Here is a 20,668-nt window from a genome sequence, read left to right as displayed (position 1 = left end):
ATCCCATCACTCTCATTCCCCATACTGTGCCCACATGCATTCACCCGTTCGCACCCCTTACTGTCTGCACCCATCCCCCATACTGCTTCCTCATATATGCCCTCATACATACTCTTCATTTTGTGTCCTCAAATCTCCCCACACACGTTAAATACCATCCCCACTCCAAATCCCCCCATCCCAAATCCACCACACATCCCATCACCCTCACTCCCCATACTGTGCCCACATACATTCACCCGTTCGCACCCCTTACTGTCTGCACCCATCCCCCATACTGCTTCCTCATATATGCCCTCATACATACTCTTCATTTTGTGTCCTCAAATCTCCCCACACACGTTAAATACCATCCCCACTCCAAATCCCCCCACACATTAAGTATCCCCATCCCCACTCAATAATCCTTCGTCCCTACTCCCAAATCCCCCCACACATTAAGTATCCCCCATCCCCACTCAATAATCCCTCGTCCCTACTCCCAAATCCCCCCACACATTATGTACCCCCACTCATTAACCCCCATCCCCACTCATTAACCCCCATTCCCACTCATTAACCCCCATACATTAACCCCCCACTTATTAACCCCCATCCCCACATTAACCCCCATTTCCACTCATTAACCCCCACACTCATTAACCCCCATCCCCACATTAACCCCAACACTTTAACCCCCACACATTAACCCCCATCTCCACTCATTAACCCCCATCTCCACTCATTAACCCCCATCTCCACTCATTAACCCCCATCTCCACTCATTAACCCCATCCCCACGTTAACCCCAACACTTTAACCCCAACACTTTAACCCCCCCACTCATTAACCCCCATCTCCACATTAACCCCCATCCCCACATTAACCCCCATCTCCACTCAATAACCCCCCACTCATTAACCCCATCCCCACATTAACCCCCATCTCCACATTAACCCCCACACTTTAACCCCCATCTCCACTCATTAACACCCATCCCCACATTAACCCCCATCTCCACTCAATAACCCCCCATCATTAACCCCATCCCCACATTAAACCCCATCTCCACTCATTAACCCCCACACTTTAACCCCCACTCATTAACCCCCATCCCCACTCAATAACCCCCCCACTCATTAACACCCCCCCATCTCCCATCTTCGGTGGTTCTTCAGCTCCACAGAGGAGCACACTTACCACCAGCGATTGCTCTGGGCGCCGGGGAGTGACGTCAGCAGCGTGATCACATGACATGATCACGCTGCTGACGTAGAGCTTCAATTGTACAGGCGTCTGTATAGACGCCAGTACAATTGCTGCCTGGGAGCCGGCGCGGCCTCCTTCTCTGCGCCGGCTGTCAGCTTGACAGCCGTCACAGAGAACAGCCGACTGACAGGATGGGGAGCGGCAGAACGCAGCCGCCGGGGGGAGACACTGCGGACCGCTGCATTAGGCGGCCCGACTGCGCCCCCCTGCTGGCTGCGCCCGGGGCAGCTGCCCCGGCTCCCCCCCCCTGGATACGCCTCTGATTATACCCAGGGCCGGCGTTAGGGGCAGGCAGACCAGGCAGCTGCCTAGGGCCCCCGCTCCCCCAGGGGCCCCCAGCTAGCGGCACTTCACACAGCTGCTATAGGGCCCCTTGAAGCAGGGGGCCCGCTTTCCCCCAGTGCCGACTCCCCCCGCCACCGCATTGAACTATACCGGCGACTGCCAGTACAGTTCAAAGCAATAATGGAGGAGAGAGCGTCAGCCAACGCTCCCTCTCCCATCATTCCCCGCTCTGCCACTGACACAGCGGGTGCGCGACGACATCATCGCATTCTCACTGTGTGCTGGCAGAGCAGGAGACAGGAGCAGCCAGCAGCGCGGGCACAAGGAGAAGGTGAGAATAGTTTTTTGTTTTTTTTTATTATATCAGTGTGAGTACTGGACTGTGGGGCCTTTCTGGGGGGGAGCGGCTATATGCTATGCTGGGCTATACTCTGTGCTGGGCTATATACTATGGTGGCATTGGTGGGCTTTATACCATGCTGGGCTGTATACTGTGCTGGGTTATATACTATTGTGGCATTGGTGGGCTATATACCATGGTGGGCTGTATACTATGCTGGGCTATATACCATGCTGGGCTGTATACTGTGCTGGGCTGTATACCATGCTGGACTGTATACTATGGTGGGCTATATACCATGCTGGGCTGTATACTATGGTGGGCTATATACTATGCTGGGCTGTATACAATGCTGGGCTGTATACTGTGCTGGGCTATATACCATGCTGGGCTGTATACTGTGCTGGGCTGTATACTGTGCTGGGCTGTATACTGTGCTGGGCTGTATACTATGCTGGGCTGTATACTATGCTGGGCTATATACTGTGCTGGGCTATATACTGTGCTGGGCTATATACTGTGCTGGGCTCTATACTATGCTGGGCTGTATACTATGCTGGGCTCTGTACTGTGCTGGGCTATATACTATGCTGGGCTCTATACTGTGCTGGGCTGTATACTATGCTGGGCTGTATACTGTGCTGGGCTATATACCATGCTGGGCTGTATACTGTGCTGGGCTGTATACTGTGCTGGGCTGTATACTGTGCTGGGCTATATACTATGCTGGGCTGTATACAATGCTGGGCTGTATACTGTGCTGGGCTATATACCATGCTGGGCTGTATACTGTGCTGGGCTGTATACTGTGCTGGGCTGTATACTGTGCTGGGCTGTATACTATGCTGGGCTGTATACTATGCTGGGCTATATACTGTGCTGGGCTCTATACTATGCTGGGCTATATACTATGCTGGGCTGTATACTATGCTGGGCTCTATACTGTGCTGGGCTATATACTATGCTGGGCTGTATACTGTGCTGGGCTGTATACTATGCTGGGCTGTATACTGTGCTGGGCTATATACCATGTGGTGCTGGGCTATATACCATGATGGGCTATATACCATGTGGTGCTGGGCTACATACCATGCTGGGCTATATACCATGGTGGGCTGTGCTATATACCATGTGGTACTGTGCTATATACCATGGTGGGCTGTTCTATATACCATGGTGGTGCTGTGCTTTATACTATGCAGCTGAGTTATATACCAAGGGGGTACATTTTACATTATAATCTATGGGGGAGGCTGTGTTATATAATATGGGGGCTTACATTATATTCTATGGGGAGGTGGGCAGTATTTTATTCTATTTGGGGCTACATTATATTCTATGGGGGCTGTATTATATTTATTATAGTCTATGGGCGGTGATTGCATCATACTCTATGAGGGGGCTACATTATACTATATGAGGAGGCTACATTGTATTCTATGGGGGGGCAGCATTATCTGTGGGGGCTAGATTATATTGTATGGGGGCTTTATTATATTCTATGGGGGCTGCATTATACTATTTGAGAAGGGCTACATTATACTATATAAGGGGCTGCATTATACTCTATGAGGGGGTTGCCATATATTCTATGGAGGGGCTGCATTATATTCTATGGGGGGTTACATTATATTCTGTGGAATAGCTGCATTATACTCTGAGGGGTAGCTGCATTATGCTCTAAGGGGTGGCTGCATTATACTATAAGAGGGGGGCTGCATTATATTCTATGGGGATTACATTATATTGTATGGCGGGGCTGCATTATACTCTGTGGGGTGGCTGCATTATGCTCTATGTGGGCTGCATTATACTGTATTGAGGACTATGGAGAATACATTATATGATGAACTATGGTGTGCATTATACTATGGGAAGTGAATTGTACTACATGAATGACTATGGCGGTGCATTATACTATATGGAGCACTATGAGGAGTGTATTATACTATATGGTGGACTGAGCAGTGTATTTTAATATATGGAGGACTATGGGGAGTGTATTATACTATATTGAGGACTATGGGGAGTGTATTATACTATATGGAGGACTGAGGAGTGTATTATACTATATGGAGGACTATGGAGTACATTATATTATATGGAGGACTATAGGGAGTGTATTATAAAATATGGAGGACTATGGGGAGTGAATTATGCAATATGGAGAACTGAGGAGTTTATTATAATATATGGAGGACTATGGGGTGTAAACTGTAGATGTGCTGCTGATAACATGATACTGTATGGTGATTTGTTAGTGATCCATTAGTGATTGTTCTGTCCCCATCATTCTTTCTCAGACGGTAGAAAGAGGCCGGGAAACAAGTGTTGAGCGACTTCAATATTGTCGCTCACACTCATTTAGCGGCCTGAACTTAGCGTATATAAATACAACCGAAATGCTTCTGTGTGATGTGCAATATGTTAGCTTTTGGGGCCCCATTTTAATCTTTGCTTAGGGCCCCACTTTGCCTAAAACCGGCCCTGATTATACCCCAGAGCTGCACTCACTATTCTGCTGGTGCAGTCACTGTGTACATACATTACATTACTGATCCTGAGTTACATCCTGTATTATACCCCAGAGCTGCACTCACTATTCTGCTGGTGCAGTCACTATGTACATACATTACATTACTGATCCTGAGTTACATCCTGTATTATACTCCAGAGCTGCGCTCACTATTCTGCTGGTGCAGTCACTGTGTACATACATTACATTACTGATCCTGAGTTATATTCTGTATTATACTCCAAAGCTGCACTCACTATTCTGCTGGTGCAGTCACTGTGTACATACATTTCATTACTGATCCTGAGTTACATCCTGTATTATACTCCAGAGCTGCACTCACTATTCTGCTGGTGCAGTCACTGTGTACATACATTACAATACTGATCATCACTCAGAGTTCTGCAGGCTTGAGGACAGATGTGCCCCAGCAGTTTAGCTGATCTCCTATGATGCAGATGGACAGTTAGCTTCTCCTATGTTAAATGATTCTACAATGTGCAGTCACTGTACAAGCAGGAAATGTTAGGAGATTTCAGCTCTGGAGGTTGCAGGATTTTTATTGTAGATTTGGAATATTGTTCACAGTTTTGTTGCAGTAAATCTTATATGTGCAGTAATGCTCAGCACCTCTTCTCTATTAACCTCACCTTGCACAGTGTGATCTGCAGTGTAGCGCCATATGGAGGGTTCTCCCAGGTCAGAGTTCACCCTCGGGTGTTTGATAACTCAGTTTCTTCCAACAGTTGAGAATCGCTATAATCGGAGCCGGATGAGTGTTGAGGATCACTAAGTAATACAGATACAGGGTAATAAGGAACATAAGTCAGCACTGACGCTTCATGAATATTTTACTTTCCTCTGGATCAATGGGGAAAGTAAAGTTATTGGGGCGCCACATCCCACCTAAGCTACACACATTGCGTAAGCACCTCCGTGAATCAGCCCCCTAATATTTACCCATATCTCTTCCCTTCATCCACATATTCTCCCATCCCCTCGTTGAACTTGATGGACAAATGTATTTTATTTTTTCAACTGTTTTAACTATGAAACAACTTAATATACAATATAATAACGCCAAACTGTACTCATAAATTGGTACTAAACAATACTGCCATACTAAATAGTAGCACTTTAATGTACACATAGTGCTGCCATACTGTGCACAAGTAGTATTACTGTACTGTACACAAATAATGCTATTATATTGTACATGTAAATTGTGCTGTCATTCTGTACACATGTATTATAACTGTAATGTACACATAATTAGTGATGTTATGCAGTACACATAAATAGTGTCTCTGTAGTGTACGCATAAAGAGTGGTGTCATACTGTACACAAGTAGCATCACCGTACTGTACACAAATAATGGTACCTTATTGTACACACAAATAGTGCTGCCGTTCTGTACACATTAATAGTACTGCCACAATGTACACATATATAGTATCACTACAACATAAACAGTACCTCAGGCATTCTAAGGTATATTTTTTTCTGTGGTGACGCATTCTGCACTGCTGGAGGACTGTGGCCTCTCTGACTAGAACTATCTGTGATTTCTATTTTATTCTTTTTTTTTAAGCGCTTGGAAGTTTGCATTACAGGACGCGAGATCCCAGCTGGTGAGAACATTTTCTGAACTTACTACATTCCCATAGAGATTTCAAGAGAAGCCTAGAAACAAGTCTGTGCAGCATGCGGAGGCAGTCTACTGCACATCTAATACAGTAAAATACACAACTCCCTGCGACCTCGCTATAGACTTGGCGCTGAATGCTAAATTCCTCTCCCCTTGCAGCCACCACTAGAGGGAGCTCACTGCACAAATAACTCAGTAATAACACTGCACACAGGGAGCTCTCCCTAGTGGTGGCTGCAGACAGAATCTTCTCATATATCTCTGTATACAGGGAGCTCCACCTAGTGGTGTCTGCAGACAGGATCTTATCATGTATCTCTGTATACTGGGATCTCCCTCTAGTGGTGGCTGCAGACAGAATCTTATCATGTATCTCTGTATACAGGGAGCTCCACCTAGTGGTGTCTGCAGACAGGATCTTATCATGTATCTCTGTATGTAGGGGGCTCCCCCTAGTGGTGGCTGCAGACAGGATCTTATCATGTATCTCTGTATACAGGGAGCTCCACCTAGTGGTGTCTGCAGACAGGATCTTATCATGTATCTCTGTATACAGGGATCTCCCTCTAGTGGTGGCTGCAGACAGAATCTTATCATGTATCTCTGTATACAGGGAGCTCCACCTAGTGGTGTCTGCAGACAGGATCTTATCATGTATGTCTGTATACAGGGATCTTCCTCTAGTGGTGGCTGCAGACAGAATCTTATCATGTATCTCTGTATACAGGGAGCTTCCCCTAGTGGTGGCTGCAGACAGGATCTTATCATGTATCTCTGTATACAGGGAGCTCCCCCTAGTGGTGGCTGCAGACAGGATCTTTTCATGTACCTCACTCTCCAACATCACTGAAGGGGAGCTTAATCGCCTCTTCTCCAAATCGCACCTCACGACCTGTGCACTTGACCCCATCCCATCCCACCTCCTCCACAACCTCACCACCTCACTTATCCCATCCCTAACTCACCTCTTCAACCTATCATTAACGTCCGGTACCTTCCCTTCTGCTTTCAAGCATGCCACAAACACGCCTATCCTTAAAAAGCCAACCCTCGACCCAACCGCTATGTCCAGCTATCGCCCAATATCACTGCTCCCATTCGCTTCCAAACTCCTGGAACAGCACGTCCACGCTGAACTTTCCTCCCACCTATCATCTAACTTTCTCTTTGACAATCTACAATCTGGTTTCCGCCCCCATCACTCCACTGAGACAGCCCTGACCAAAATTACTATCGACCTACTTACAGCCAAATCAAATGGACAATACTCTATACTCCTCCTTCTAGATCTGTCCTCTGCATTTGACACAGTTGACCACTGCCTCCTACTACAGATTCTCTCCTCCTTCGGCATCAAAGGCCTTGCCCTATCCTGGATCTCCTCACACCTTTCCAACCGCACATTCAGCGTCTCCCACTCCCACACTACCTCCTCATCCCACCCTCTGTCTGTTGGAGTCCCCCAAGGCTCTGTTCTAGGACCCCTACTCTTCTCAATCTATTCACTTGGTCTGGGGCAACTCATAAAGTCCCACGGATTCCAGTACCACCTTTATGCTGACGACACTCAGATCTACCTCTCTGGCCCAGACGTCACCTCTCTGCTGTCCAGAATCCCAGAGTGTGTATCAGCCATATCCTCCTTCTTCTCCTCTCGCTTCCTAAAACTCAATGTAGACAAATATGAACTCATCATCTTTCCGCCATCTCACAGATCTTCTTTACCCGACCTAGCTATAACAATTAATGACATCACACTTTCCCCAGTACCAGAAGTCCGCTGCCTCGGTGTAACCTTTGACTCTGCCCTGTCCTTCAAACCTCACATCCAAGCTCTTTCAACCTCCTGTCGCCTCCAGCTCAAAAATATTTCCAGAATCCGTCCTTTCCTCAACCCTCAATCTACTAAAATGCTTGTGCATGCCCCCATCATCTCCCGCCTCGACTACTGCAACATTTTTTTCTGTGGTCTCCCTGCCAACACCCTCGCACCTCTCCAGTCCATCCTTAACTCTGCTGCTGCCCGACTAATTCATCTCTCTCCTCACTACTCCTCCGCTTCTCCCCTCTGCAAATCTCTTCACTGGCTCCCATTCCCTCAGGGTATCCAGTTCAAATTACTAATTCTGACCTACAAGGCCAGCTATAACCTGTCTCCCCCATATTTCTCTGCACTAATCTCCCGATGTCTTCCCTCATGTAATCTCCGGTCCTCCCAAGACCTCCTTCTCTCCTCTACACTTATTCGCTCCTCACCCAACCGCCTCCAAGACTTCTCCCGAATAGCCCCTATTCTCTGGAATTCTTTGCCCTAACAAGTCCGACTATCAACCACATTTGGATCCTTCAGACGGAACCTGAAAACCCATCTCTTCAGGAAAGCCTACAGCCTGCAATGACCCCGCTACCTCCTTCTCTCTCACCACTACTGGTGATATCACCTCAACCAACACCGGAACTGCTGCAACCCCCCCAACCTACTGTCTCCTTCCCCACCATCCTGTAGCATGTAAGCCCGAAAGGGCAGGGTCCTCTCTCCTCTGTATCAGTCTGTGATTGTTAGTTTGTTTACTGTAAGTGATATCTGTAATCTGTATGTAACCCCTTCTCATGTACAGCACCATGGAACCAATGGTGCGATATAAATAAATAATAATAAATAATAATAATGTATCTCTGTATACATGGAGCTCCCCCTAGTGGTGACTGCAGATAGTATCTTATCATGTATCTCCGTATACAGGGAGCTCCCCCTAGTGGTGGCTGCAGACAGGATCTTATCATGTATCTCTGTGAACAGGAAGCTCCCCCTGGTGGTGGCTGCAGACAGGATTTTATCTTGTATCTCTGTATACAGGGAGCTCCCCCTAGTGGTGGCTGCAGACAGGATCTTATCATGTATCTCTGTATACAGGGAGCTTCTCCTAGTGGTGGCTGCAGACAGAGTCTTATCATGTATCTCTGTGTACAGGAAGCTCCCCCTGGTGGTGGCTGCAGACAGGATCTTACCATGTATCTCTGTATACAGGGAGCTCCCCCTAGTGGTGGCTGCAGACAGGATCTTATCATGTATCTCTGTATACAGGGAGCTCCCCCTAGCGGTGGCTGCAGACAGGATCTTATCATGTATCTCTGTATACAGAAAGCTCCCTGTTGTGAATTCGCTTTCTGGCCTACCTCTGGTTACTAGTGAAGGTAGTGGAGCTGGTTGTATTGACAGAGGGGTTGCGAGTTCTCTTTCCGGGCTCCCTCTGGTGGTTACTGGAGGTAATGGAGCTGATATAATTAACAGAGGCCTGCCACCTGATAATGAGGAGGATGACTGGAGATCTGGAGTTTCTGACTGGATATAAGACAGCCGACTCCCTCTATCCCTGCTGGTGATTTTCTCCTGCTTCCTGAGGTCTGACGTTTCCAGCTCAGTCCCTGCATGCTCAAGCTACATGTTCTTTGCTATTGTTCACATTTGATTTGGTTTTGTCTATTTCAGTTTTGTGTGGTCAGCCAGCCCCGGCTGGGTCTGTGCTGAATTTCCATCCTTATGTTACTGCTTGTACCAGTTTGTTTTTGTCCCATATTAGATTGGCCTCTCTTTGCTCTGCTCTGCTTTCAGAATATACCAGAGTGCTGATATAGTGGGCGAAGTCATGCAACTTCAGTGTTTTTTCTATCAGACATGTTGGGCATTTTTTGCAGGGTTTTTTGCGTGATTGCAGACAGCGTCTTTCCTTTCCTGTCCTGTCTAGTCAGTGTGGGCCCCATCGTTTGCTCAGTCTATTTTCCTACCTGCGTTTGTGCTTTCATCTTGTCTCACCGATAATACATATGTGGGGGCTGTCTATTCCTTTGGGGTCTGCTCTGGGGCAGTTTAGATTTCCCCTTTCTTGCTTTAGGGTTATTTAATTCTCCAGCTGTGTCAAGGCATCTAGGATCATCGTAGGTACGCTCCACGGCTACTGCTAGTTGTGTGGATAGGATCAGGGATCTGCAATCCGCTTAGTTACCAACCTCTCTGGTTTTCTGTGGCTTAGCGTGGTCTTGCTTTCCTCCTCAGTGACCCAATCATAACAGCTCCCCTTAGTGGTGACTGCAGACAGGATCTTATCATGTATCTCTGTATACAGGGAGCTCCCCCTAGTGGTGACTGCAGACAGGATCTTATCATGTATCTCTGTATACAGGGCGCTCCCCCTAGTGGTGCCTTCAGACAGGATCTTATCATGTATTTCTGTATACAGGGAGCTCTCCCTAGTGGTGACTGCAGACAGGATCTTATCATGTATCTCTATATACAGGGAGCTCCCCCTAGTGGTGACTGCAGACAGGATCTTATCATGTATCTCTATATACAGGGAGCTCCCCCTAGTGGTGACTGCAGACAGGATCTTGTCATGTAAGCTCTGTATACAGGGAGCTCCCCCTAGTGGTGGCTGCAGACAGGATCTTATCATGTATCCCTGTATACAGGGAGCTCCCCCTAGTGGTGACTGCAGAGAGAATCTTATCATGTATCTCTATATAAAGGGAGCTCCCCCTACTGGTGACTGCAGACAGGATCTTATCATCTATCTCTGTATACAGGGAGCTTCCCCTAGTGGTGGCTTCAGACAGGATCTTATCATGTATCTCTGTATACAGGGACCTCCCCCTAGTGGTGGCTTCAGACAGGATCTTATCATGTACCTCTGTAAATAGGGAGCTCCCCCTAGTGGTGACTGCAGAGAGAATCTTATCATGTATCTCTGTATACAGGGAGCTCCCCCTAGTGGTGACTGCAGACAGGATCTTATCATGTATCTCTGTATGCAGGGAGCTCCCCCCTAGTGGTGGCTGCAGACAGGATCTTATCATGTATCTCTATATACAGGGAGCTCCCCCTAGTGGTGGCTGCAGACAGGATCTTATCATGTATCTCTGTATACAGGGAGCTCCCCCTAGTGGTGGCTGCAGACAGGATATTATCATGTATCTCTGTATACAGGGAGCTCCTCCTAGTGGTGACTGCAGACAGAATCTTATCATGTATCTCTGAAAACAGGGAGCTCCCCCTAGTGGTGACTGCAGACAGGATCTTATCATGTATCTCTATATACAGGGAGCTCCCCCTAGTGGTGGCTGCAGACAGGATCTTATCATGTATCTCTGTGTACAGGAAGCTCCCCTTAGTGATGACTGCAGACAGGATCTTATCATGTATCTCTGTATACAGGGAGCTCCCCCTTGTGGTGACTGTAGAGAGTATATTATCATGTATCTCTGTATACAGGGAGCTCCCCCTAGTGGTGACTGTAGAGAGTATATTATCATGTATCTCTGTATACAGCGAGCTCCCCCTAGTGGTGACTGTAGAGAGTATATTATCAAGTATCTCTGTGTACAGGGAGCTCCCCCTAGTGGTGGCTGCAGACATGATCTTATCATGTATCTCTGTACACAGTGAGCTCCCCCTAGTAGTGACTGCAGACAGGATCTTATCATGTATCTCTGTATACAGGGAGCTCCCCCTAGTGGTGACTGTAGAGAGTATATTATCATATATCTCTGTATACAGGGAGCTCCCCCTAGTGGTGGCTGCAGTCAGGATCTTATCATGTATCTCTGTATACAGGGTGCTCCCCCTAGTAGTGACTGCAGACAAGTTCTTATCATGTATCTCTGTATACAGGGAGCTCCCCCTAGTAGTGACTGCAGACAGGATCTTATCATGTATCTCTGTATACAGGGAGCTCCCCCTAGTGGTGACTATAGAGAGTATATTATCATGTATCTCTGTATACAGGGAGCCCCCCCTAGTGGTGGCTGCAGTCAGGATCTTATCATGCATCTCTGTATACAGGGAGCTCCCCCTAGTGGTGGCTGCAGACAGGATCTTATCATGTATCTCTGTATACAGGGAGCTCCCCCTAGTGGTGACTGCAGGCAAGTTCTTATCATGTATCCCTGTATACAGGGAGCTCCCCCTAGTGGTGGCTGCAGACAGGATCTTATCATGTATCTCTGTGTACAGGGAGTTCTCCCTAGTGGTGGCTGCAGACAGGATCTTATCATGTATCTCTGTATACAGGGAGCGCCCCCTAGTGGTGGCTGCAGACAGGATCTTATCATGTATCTCTGTATACAGGGAGGTCCCCCTAGTGGTGGCTGCAGACAGGATCTTATCATGTATCTCTGTATATAGGGAGCTCCCCCTAGTGGTGGCTGCCAGGATACAGAAGTTACTAATTTCTCTGCATATCCATATTTCCTGCCTATTATGTAAAATGTCCTATATGACAGTGACCTGTGTCCTTCTCTCCCCCAGGTGTACTTATATAATCCATATGATGACAGCTACCAGACGGTTCCAGTAAACTCCCATCGGGCCGTGTATGTCAATCACGGCTGCTATGGCCCCGGCTACGGTACGTCTCAATCGGGCCTGGGAATCTGATTCTGATCCATCTGTCATTTCCTGATCCCAGTCCTGAATAATCAAAACTGCGTCTTTCAGGAAACAGTCAGCAAGCAGGTTACCATTAATCGCTTTTAATCACCTTTTTATCCAATTACTTCATCAACACTGTGCCTTACATATTTTGTTTCTCGTTTTGTGCATACAGCTCCTCTGCGGACTGATGCTGCCAGTTACACTCCAAACCACCTGTCCCCGACGTCTTCCTTATAATTTAGCAGATAAGCGAGAAGTAGGTGACAGACGTGGAGCGAGTGTGACTGCAGGGTCAGACTAAACTGGAGGCAAATAATCCTCCATGTGAGCTGAATACACAAAACGGTAGGAGATTTTTAATAACTTTTTGCAAAGTGACTTCACTTTCTTTTTTTTTTTTTCGGAGGGGATACAGTGAAGCAATTAATGTAAAGAAGGTGGCGATAGGTTGGAACTAATTATTGTCCTGAATGTGGTGTGAAGTCGAGATCCATCAACAGCAGCTTGCTGACAGTTTCCAAAGATCTTCAAATAAATAAATAAATAAATGTAACAAATAGAACAGATGCATGAACTTCCTTTATGGTCTCCATGATGGGTATATGCTGCCATCTACTGGTCATAATACAATATTACCTTCATTGAAACCATTATCTAGACTTATACATTGTAACAAAGTGTCAGCTGTGTGAGCAGGACAAGGAAGGGACAAATGTTTTTATTTATTTTTTTTGCCTCTAAGTCTTCAGATGATGGTGATTTTTTTTTTCTTACCCCAGGTCCCGGGGGGCCACACGTTATCATCAGAGACAGAAGCAGCACTTTGGGGGAGCACATGGCGGTGGGCTTCCTGTCTGCAGCCCTCGCCACCTCAGCCCTCAATTCCCTCTTCTGGATGCCTTGCTGGTTTTAGGGCCCCAACTAGAAGAGGAGCCGTGGCCGGACAGGACATGGTTCCGCTGTATACTGTGTCCCACCTTCACTCTTTATTATCCAGTCGTTTATTTCCCGTTCGATATGATCCACTTTAGATTATGAATCCTCGGTGATTGAATCGTTTTAGGCATCAAGATGTTTCAGGAAAAAAAAAAAATATTCACTGCGGCTTTAAGAACGGTAACAAGTCTGAAAATGATGAATGTAAATCTTAAATTTTAAAATAAAAGAAAATGAAATCGTGTGTGTGAGACGCTAAAGCGTGAGGACTGCGGGGTCAGGGGGGATCAAAAGTCCTACTAGAATCCTTGTGTAACCCACAATTGAATGATAGCTTTACATGATCTGTCAAGAAATGGGTGACGGGTTCCCTTTAACTCCATACTGAGAAAATCCTTCTTATTTCATATTGCTGCGAGACCTGGGCAGAGATTCACCCGGGATGAACCTTCAGTCGTGTATGATAATGAGAAGATATTAGGGAAATGCTTTTCAAATAAATACAGAGGCTTGCGAAAGTAATCACCCCTTTGGCATTTTCCGTGTTTTGCTACTTCACATTCTTGAATTTCACTGTTTGTTTTTTTTGAGGTTTTGCATCAGGTCATGTAGAGAGCACGCTCGCAACTGTGAACATTTGTTTTTTCTTTTTATTGTGAAGCAAATAGGACAAAATAGCTGAAAACTTCAGTATTCATAACTATTCATCCCCCTAAAGTCAGTACTTTGCGGAGCCTCTTTTTGAGGCAATTACAGCTGCAGTCGCTTTGGATGAGTCTCTATGAGCTTTCCACATTTTGTCACTGGGATTTTTGCCGATTCCTCAAGACAAAACTGCTCCAGATCCTTCATGTTAGATGTTTCTGCTGGTGGACAGCGATCTTCAGGTCTGACCTCAGAGTCTTCATTGGATTAAGGTCTGGCCCGATGTAGCAGGTCATGTCAGTCCTGATGTAAGAGTATGGGGCTTATAGCCGAGAGACCAAAGAGAAGAGAGAGCAGAGGACCCAAAGGTCCTAATAATGGGCGGACTCTCCTCTGTATGAGGCCCAGAAACAGACCTATAAACCTCCACTGAGGGTGAATGCGCTATGACATATACTAAAAGGCCAACGAGATGAAACTAACAGCAGCAAACAAACCCAGGGAGCGAAAATATCCACAATATTCTACTCCGGACCCTGTGGGTTAAATATTGCATGCCATAAATCCCAGGCTGGGAACAGATGATGCACACTGTCAGGTAATGTCCTCCGACTGATGTCTGAGCCGCAGGGAGCAGGATTACCGCTGTCCCAAGGTGGTTCATGAATATACTCAGCGGTTATTATAAAGGAACGCATAACGCCGGCAAAGACTTCATAGTGACCAGCATGTGGGGTATCGACAACATTCTGTCCCACCAGAGGTCTCCCTCATATTGGTTTCTCCCAACGCGTTTCCTCAATTCTGCTTCATCAGGGGAGTGAGATATACCATGTCCGGGCAGATACAAGTCCCCCGACGTGAGCTGCTGCTGCATCATAGCCATCTGTGTTGGTTTGGTGCCAGACACAGCGTTTACTTTGGTGGCCAAAAAGTTCAGTTTTGATCTCATCTGACCACAGCACCTTCCTCCATACATTTGGGGAGACTCCTATGTGTTTTGACAAACTCAAAACGAGCCTTACAATTTTCGTGTGTATGTAAAGGCTTTTTTCTGCCCACTCTTTCATAAAGGCCACCTCTATGGAGTGTACGGCTTATTGTGGTCGTATGGACAGATACTCCAGTTTTTGTTTGGGAACTCTGCAGCTCCTTCAGGGTCACCTTTGGTCTCTGTGCTGCCTCTCCGATTAATGCCCTCCTTGCCCGGACTGAGAGTTTTGGTGGGCGGCCTCTCTTGGCAGGTTTGTTGTGGTGCCATGTTCTCTGCATTTGATGATAATGGATTTGATGGTGCTCCAGGGATCATCAGAGATTGGGATATTTTTTATAACCCAACCCTGACTTGTACTTCTCAACAACTTTGTCCTTGACTTGTTTGGAGGTCTCCTTGGTCTTCATGGTGTTGTTTGGAGATCTCTTTGGTCTTCATGGTGTTGTTTGGAAATTTCCTTGGTCTTTATGGTGGATCTTTGAGATCTCTTTGCAGCAGAACATCCCCAAATTTCTTCCCTAGCAGGTCGCAGATACAGTATAGTGGTGGAGCAGGGAGCCGTCAGCCCCGTGCTCCACCATTCAGCTGCTGCATCTAAGTATCACTGCAGTAGGCACAATAATTCCACTGAATCGAGTCTCACACATCACAGACCAAGGCAGCACATTGTACAAATGGGAATAAGTAGTTTTTTTTGTTTGTTTTTTTCCATTTAGCCAGTGCACTATTCTGAGTGCAAAGGAAGGGCCCTTCTTCTGTATGTGAAGGGGTGCAGGGGGCATCATACTACATGTGTGTGGGGCTACATGGGGCCACAATACCTTCTGAGGGCTTTGGGATGGCCATACTGTATGTGGGAGTCTGTGAGGGCCATCCTACTGTATGTGTGGGACTATGGGGGTCATCATACTGTGTGTGGGACTATGGGGGGGGGCCATCATACTGTTTGTGTGGAGCTGAAAAAAACTTTTGTAGATCCAGCACACGATATAGAAAAATGAAAAAAAGCCTTTATTTAGTCCATCATTAAAAATTACAATACCATATAATAAAAGCATGTGTAGGCTTACGCGTTTCGGATCATATTTGACCCTTAATCATAGCATAAAATACTGGGTCCATCATACTGTGTGTGGAGCTGTAGGGCCATCATACTGTATATGGGACTATGGGGGTCATCATACTGTGTGCAGAGCTGTAGGGTCATCATACTGTGTGTGGGACTATGGGGGTCATCATACTGTGTGCGGAGCTGTAGGGCCATCAGACTGTGTGTGGTGCTGTAGGGCCATCATACCGTGTGTGGAGCTGTAGGGCCATCACACTGTGTGTGGAGCTGTAGGGCCATCATACTGTGTGCGGAGCTTTAGGGCCATCATACTGTGTGTGGAGCTGTAGGGCCATCATACTGTGTGTGGGACTATGGGGCCATCATACTGTGTGTGTGGAGCTGTAGGGCCATCATACTGTGTGTGGAGCTGTAGGGCCATCATACTGTGTGTGGAGCTGTAGGGCCATCATACTGTGTGTGGAGCTGTAGGGCCATCATACTGTGTGTGGAGCTGTAGGGCCATGATACTGTGTGTGGAGCTGTAGGGCCGTCATACTGTGCGTGGAGCTGTAGGGCCATCATACTGTATATGGGACTATGGGGGTCATCATACTGTGTGCAGAGCTGTAGGGTCATCATACTGTGTGTGGGACTATGGGGGTCATCATACTGTGTGCGGAGCTGTAGGGCCATCAGACTGTGTGTGGTGCTGTAGGGCCATCATACCGTGTGTGGAGCTGTAGGGCCATCATACTGTGTGTGGAGCTGTAGGGCCATCATACTGTGTGCGGAGCTGTAGGGCCATCATACTGTGTGTGGAGCTGTAGGGCCATCATACTGTGTGTGGGACTATGGGGCCATCATACTGTGTGTGTGGAGCTGTAGGGCCATCATACTGTGTGGGACTATGGCGCCATCATACTGTGTGTGTGGTGCTGTAGGGCCATCATACCGTGTGTGGAGCTGTAGGGCCATCATACTGTGTGTGGAGCTGTAGGGCCATCATACTGTGTGCGGAGCTGTAGGGCCATCATACTGTGTGTGGAGCTGTAGGGCCATCATACTGTGTGTGGGACTATGGGGCCATCATACTGTGTGTGTGGAGCTGTAGGGCCATCATACTGTGTGTGGAGCTGTAGGGCCATGATACTGTGTGTGGAGCTGTAAGGCCGTCATACTGTGTGTGGAGCTGTAGGGCCATCATACTGTATATGGGACTATGGGGGTCATCATACTGTGTGCAGAGCTGTAGGGCCCTCATACTGTGTGTGGAGCTGTAGGCCATCATACTGTATATGGGAATATGGGGGTCATCATACTGTGTGCAGAGCTGTAGGGTCATCATACTGTGTGTGGGACTATGGGGGTCATCATACTGTGTGCGGAGCTGTAGGGCTATCAGACTGTGTGTGGTGCTGTAGGGCCATCATACCGTGTGTGGAGCTGTAGGGCCATCATACTGTGTGTAGAGCTGTAGGGCCATGATACTGTGTGCGGAGCTGTAGGGCCATCATACTGTGTGCGGAGCTGTAGGGCCATCATACTGTGTGCGGAGCTGTAGGGCCATCATACTGTGTGTGGAGCTGTAGGGCCATCATACTGTGTGTGGAGCTGTAGGGCCATCATACTGTGTGTGGGACTGTGCGGGCCATCATACTGTGCGTGGAGCTGTAGGGCCATCATACTGTGTGTGGAGCTGTAGCATCATCATACTGTGTGTGGAGCTGTAGGGCCATCATACTGTGTGTGGAGCTGTAGGGCCATCATACTGTGTGTGGAGCTGTAGGGCCATCATACTGTATATGGGAATATGGGGGTCATCATACTGTGTGCAGAGCTGTAGGGTCATCATACTGTGTGTGGGACTATGGGGGTCATCATACTGTGTGCGGAGCTGTAGGGCTATCAGACTGTGTGTGGTGCTGTAGGGCCATCATACCGTGTGTGGAGCTGTAGGGCCATCATACTGTGTGTAGAGCTGTAGGGCCATGATACTGTGTGCGGAGCTGTAGGGCCATCATACTGTGTGCGGAGCTGTAGGGCCATCATACTGTGTGCGGAGCTGTAGGGCCATCATACTGTGTGTGGAGCTGTAGGGCCATCATACTGTGTGTGGAGCTGTAGGGCCATCATACTGTGTGTGGGACTGTGCGGGCCATCATACTGTGCGTGGAGCTGTAGGGCCATCATACTGTGTGTGGAGCTGTAGCATCATCATACTGTGTGTGGAGCTGTAGGGCCATCATACTGTGTGTGGAGCTGTAGGGCCATCATACTGTGTGTGGAGATGTAGGGCCCTCATACTGTGTGTGGAGCTGTAGGGTCATCATACTGTGTGTGGGACTATGGAGGTCATCATACTGTGTGTGGAGCTGTAGGGCCATCAGACTGTGTGTGGTGCTGTAGGGCCATCATACCGTGTGTGGTGCTATAGGGCCATCATACCGTGTGTGGAGTTGTAGGGCCATGATACCGTGTGTGGAGCTGTAGGGCCAACATACCGTGTGCGGAGCTGTAGGGCCATCATACCATGTGTGGAGCTGTAGGGCCATCATACCGTGTGCGGAGCTGTAGGGCCATCATACCGTGTGCGGAGCTGTAGGGCCATCATACTGTGTGCGGAGTTTTAGGGCCATCATACTGTGTGTGGAGCTGTGGGGCCATCATACTGTGTGCGCAGCTGTAGGGCCATCATACTGTGTATGGGACTGTGCGGGCCATCATACTGTGTGTGGAGCTGTAGCATCATCATACTGTGTGTGGGACTGTGCGGGCCATCATACTGTGTGTGGAGCTGTAGGGTCATCATACTGTGTGTGGAGCTGTAGGGCCATCATACTGTGTGTAGAGCTGTAGGGCCATCATACTGTGTGTGGGACTATGGGGGCCATCATACTGTGTGTGTGGAGCTGTAGGGCCATCATACTGTGTGTGGAGCTGTAGGGCCATCATACTGTGTGCGGAGCTGTAGGGCCATCATACTGTGTGCAGAGCTGTAGGGCCATCATACTGTGTGCGGAGCTGTAGGGCCATCATACTGTGTGTGGGACTGTGCGGGCCATCATACTGTGTGCGGAGCTGTAGGGCCATCATACTGTGGGTGGAGCTGTAGGGCCATCATACTGCGTGTGGAGCTGTAGGGCCATCATACTGTGTGTGGAGCTGTAGGGCCATCATACTGTGTGTGGAGCTGTAGGGCCATCATACTGTGTGTGGGACTGTGCGGGCCATCATACTATGTGCGGAGCTGTAGGGCCATCATACTGGGTGCGGAGCTATGGGGCCATCATACTGTGTGCGGAGCTGTGGGGCCATCATACTGTGTGTCGGAATATGGGGGCCATCATACTGTGTGAGTGAAGCTGTAGGGCCATCATACTGTGTGTGGAGCTGTAGGGCCATCATGCTGTGTGTGGGACTATGGGGGCCATCATACTGTGTGTGTGGAGCTGTAGGGCCATCATACTGTGTGTGGAGCTGTAGGGCCATCTGCGGGCAAACCCAAAAATCATTACTGTACATGCGCCGGTACACTGTGTCCCGGAAGTATTTCGCTGTGTTCCGGGACATAGTGACCGGGGTATGTGCAGTAAGGATTTTCGGCTTTGCCCGCAGTTGGGCAAAGCATACTGCGCGTGCTCGAAGCAAGATAGCTTTGCGCATGCGCGAACGATGGAGAAGAATGCCGGAGAAGAGCGTGGACGGGGGGCCACGGATGGGGTGGAGAAGAAAGAAGAAACCCCGCCCATCGGACTGGACAGAAATCATTTAAATAGCCCGCCAAATTCAGGTGACAGATTCCCTTTAAAGGGGACAATGTATGTTTTTAGCCAAACCCCCTGAGGAAGCGGTACCCATACCGTGAAACGTACGTTGGGGTTTCCAGACTGGCGTCTCATGCATAACATGATGGGTATGTTCTCTCACACTAGTTCATTTTGTCTTGATTTATCATGCCTTTGCATGTAACTTTTTCTGGTCCGTCACTCTGGTACCTAACGGCTTCTTTGCTGCATTGGTCTGATCCGGTGGCAATGTTTGCAGCCGCAGCAAATGTAACAATGGATAGGGATCTTTTGTTGCATGTGATTATTGTCTGTTACTTGCATGTGTGACAAGTATGTAACATTACTTACCCCTCTCATGGTCGTCCAAACGGACTTGTTTGCCAACACTGCCAGTCTGTTCCTTTTTAATGGTTTCAGGTTTAATTCATTTGATTGACCTCCTACTAAACCAGTAGATTTGTCCTGTTTCTCATCTGTGTGTCTTTGAATTCTATCAATAAATTTATACTTATTAATATAGTCTGGACTCTGTTGTTCTCCTGTGTTTTCTCATCTGATTTAGGCTATGTGCCCACGCTAGCGTTTTTAAACGCTCAGGAATCGCATCCCCTTTCCCAGAAAACGCCCTGCTTTTTCCGCGCGATTCTTGCGCGTTTTTTACGCGTTTTTTGACGCGCATTTTCTGGGAACATTGGGGAAGGCTAAAAACGCTCAGCTATGCGGAAATTAATGAGCATGCTGCGTTTTTAGCCGCTAAGCGATTCCTGAGCGGTTAAAAACGCAGCATTGG

At 47.8% G+C, this 20,668-nt stretch overlaps 1 protein-coding gene across 4 annotated transcripts in view; it reads left to right on the top strand.

The window, feature by feature from the left end:
• PLEKHB1 (pleckstrin homology domain containing B1) overlaps positions 1–13,644 on the top strand; it is a 43,055-nt gene extending 29,411 nt beyond the window's left edge. For all 4 annotated transcript variants that reach the window (XM_073548562.1, XM_073548563.1, XM_073548564.1 and 1 more), the window contains 3 exons: positions 5,981–6,020; positions 12,339–12,438; positions 13,244–13,644. In XM_073548562.1, the coding sequence (XP_073404663.1) occupies positions 5,981–6,020; positions 12,339–12,438; positions 13,244–13,377 (274 nt within the window). In that variant the 3' untranslated portion in view covers positions 13,378–13,644. The remainder of the gene's footprint in view (positions 1–5,980; positions 6,021–12,338; positions 12,439–13,243) is intronic.
• The last annotated feature ends 7,024 nt before the right edge of the window (positions 13,645–20,668 follow it).

This window comes from Dendrobates tinctorius, unplaced genomic scaffold (assembly GCF_039654945.1).
Source record: "Dendrobates tinctorius isolate UK_male_01 unplaced genomic scaffold, ASM3965494v1 ptg000157l, whole genome shotgun sequence".
Classification (NCBI taxonomy): Eukaryota; Metazoa; Chordata; class Amphibia; order Anura; family Dendrobatidae; genus Dendrobates; species Dendrobates tinctorius.
The sequence above is the reverse complement of the archived record's forward strand: the minus strand, read 5'-3'. Positions and strand labels throughout refer to the sequence as shown.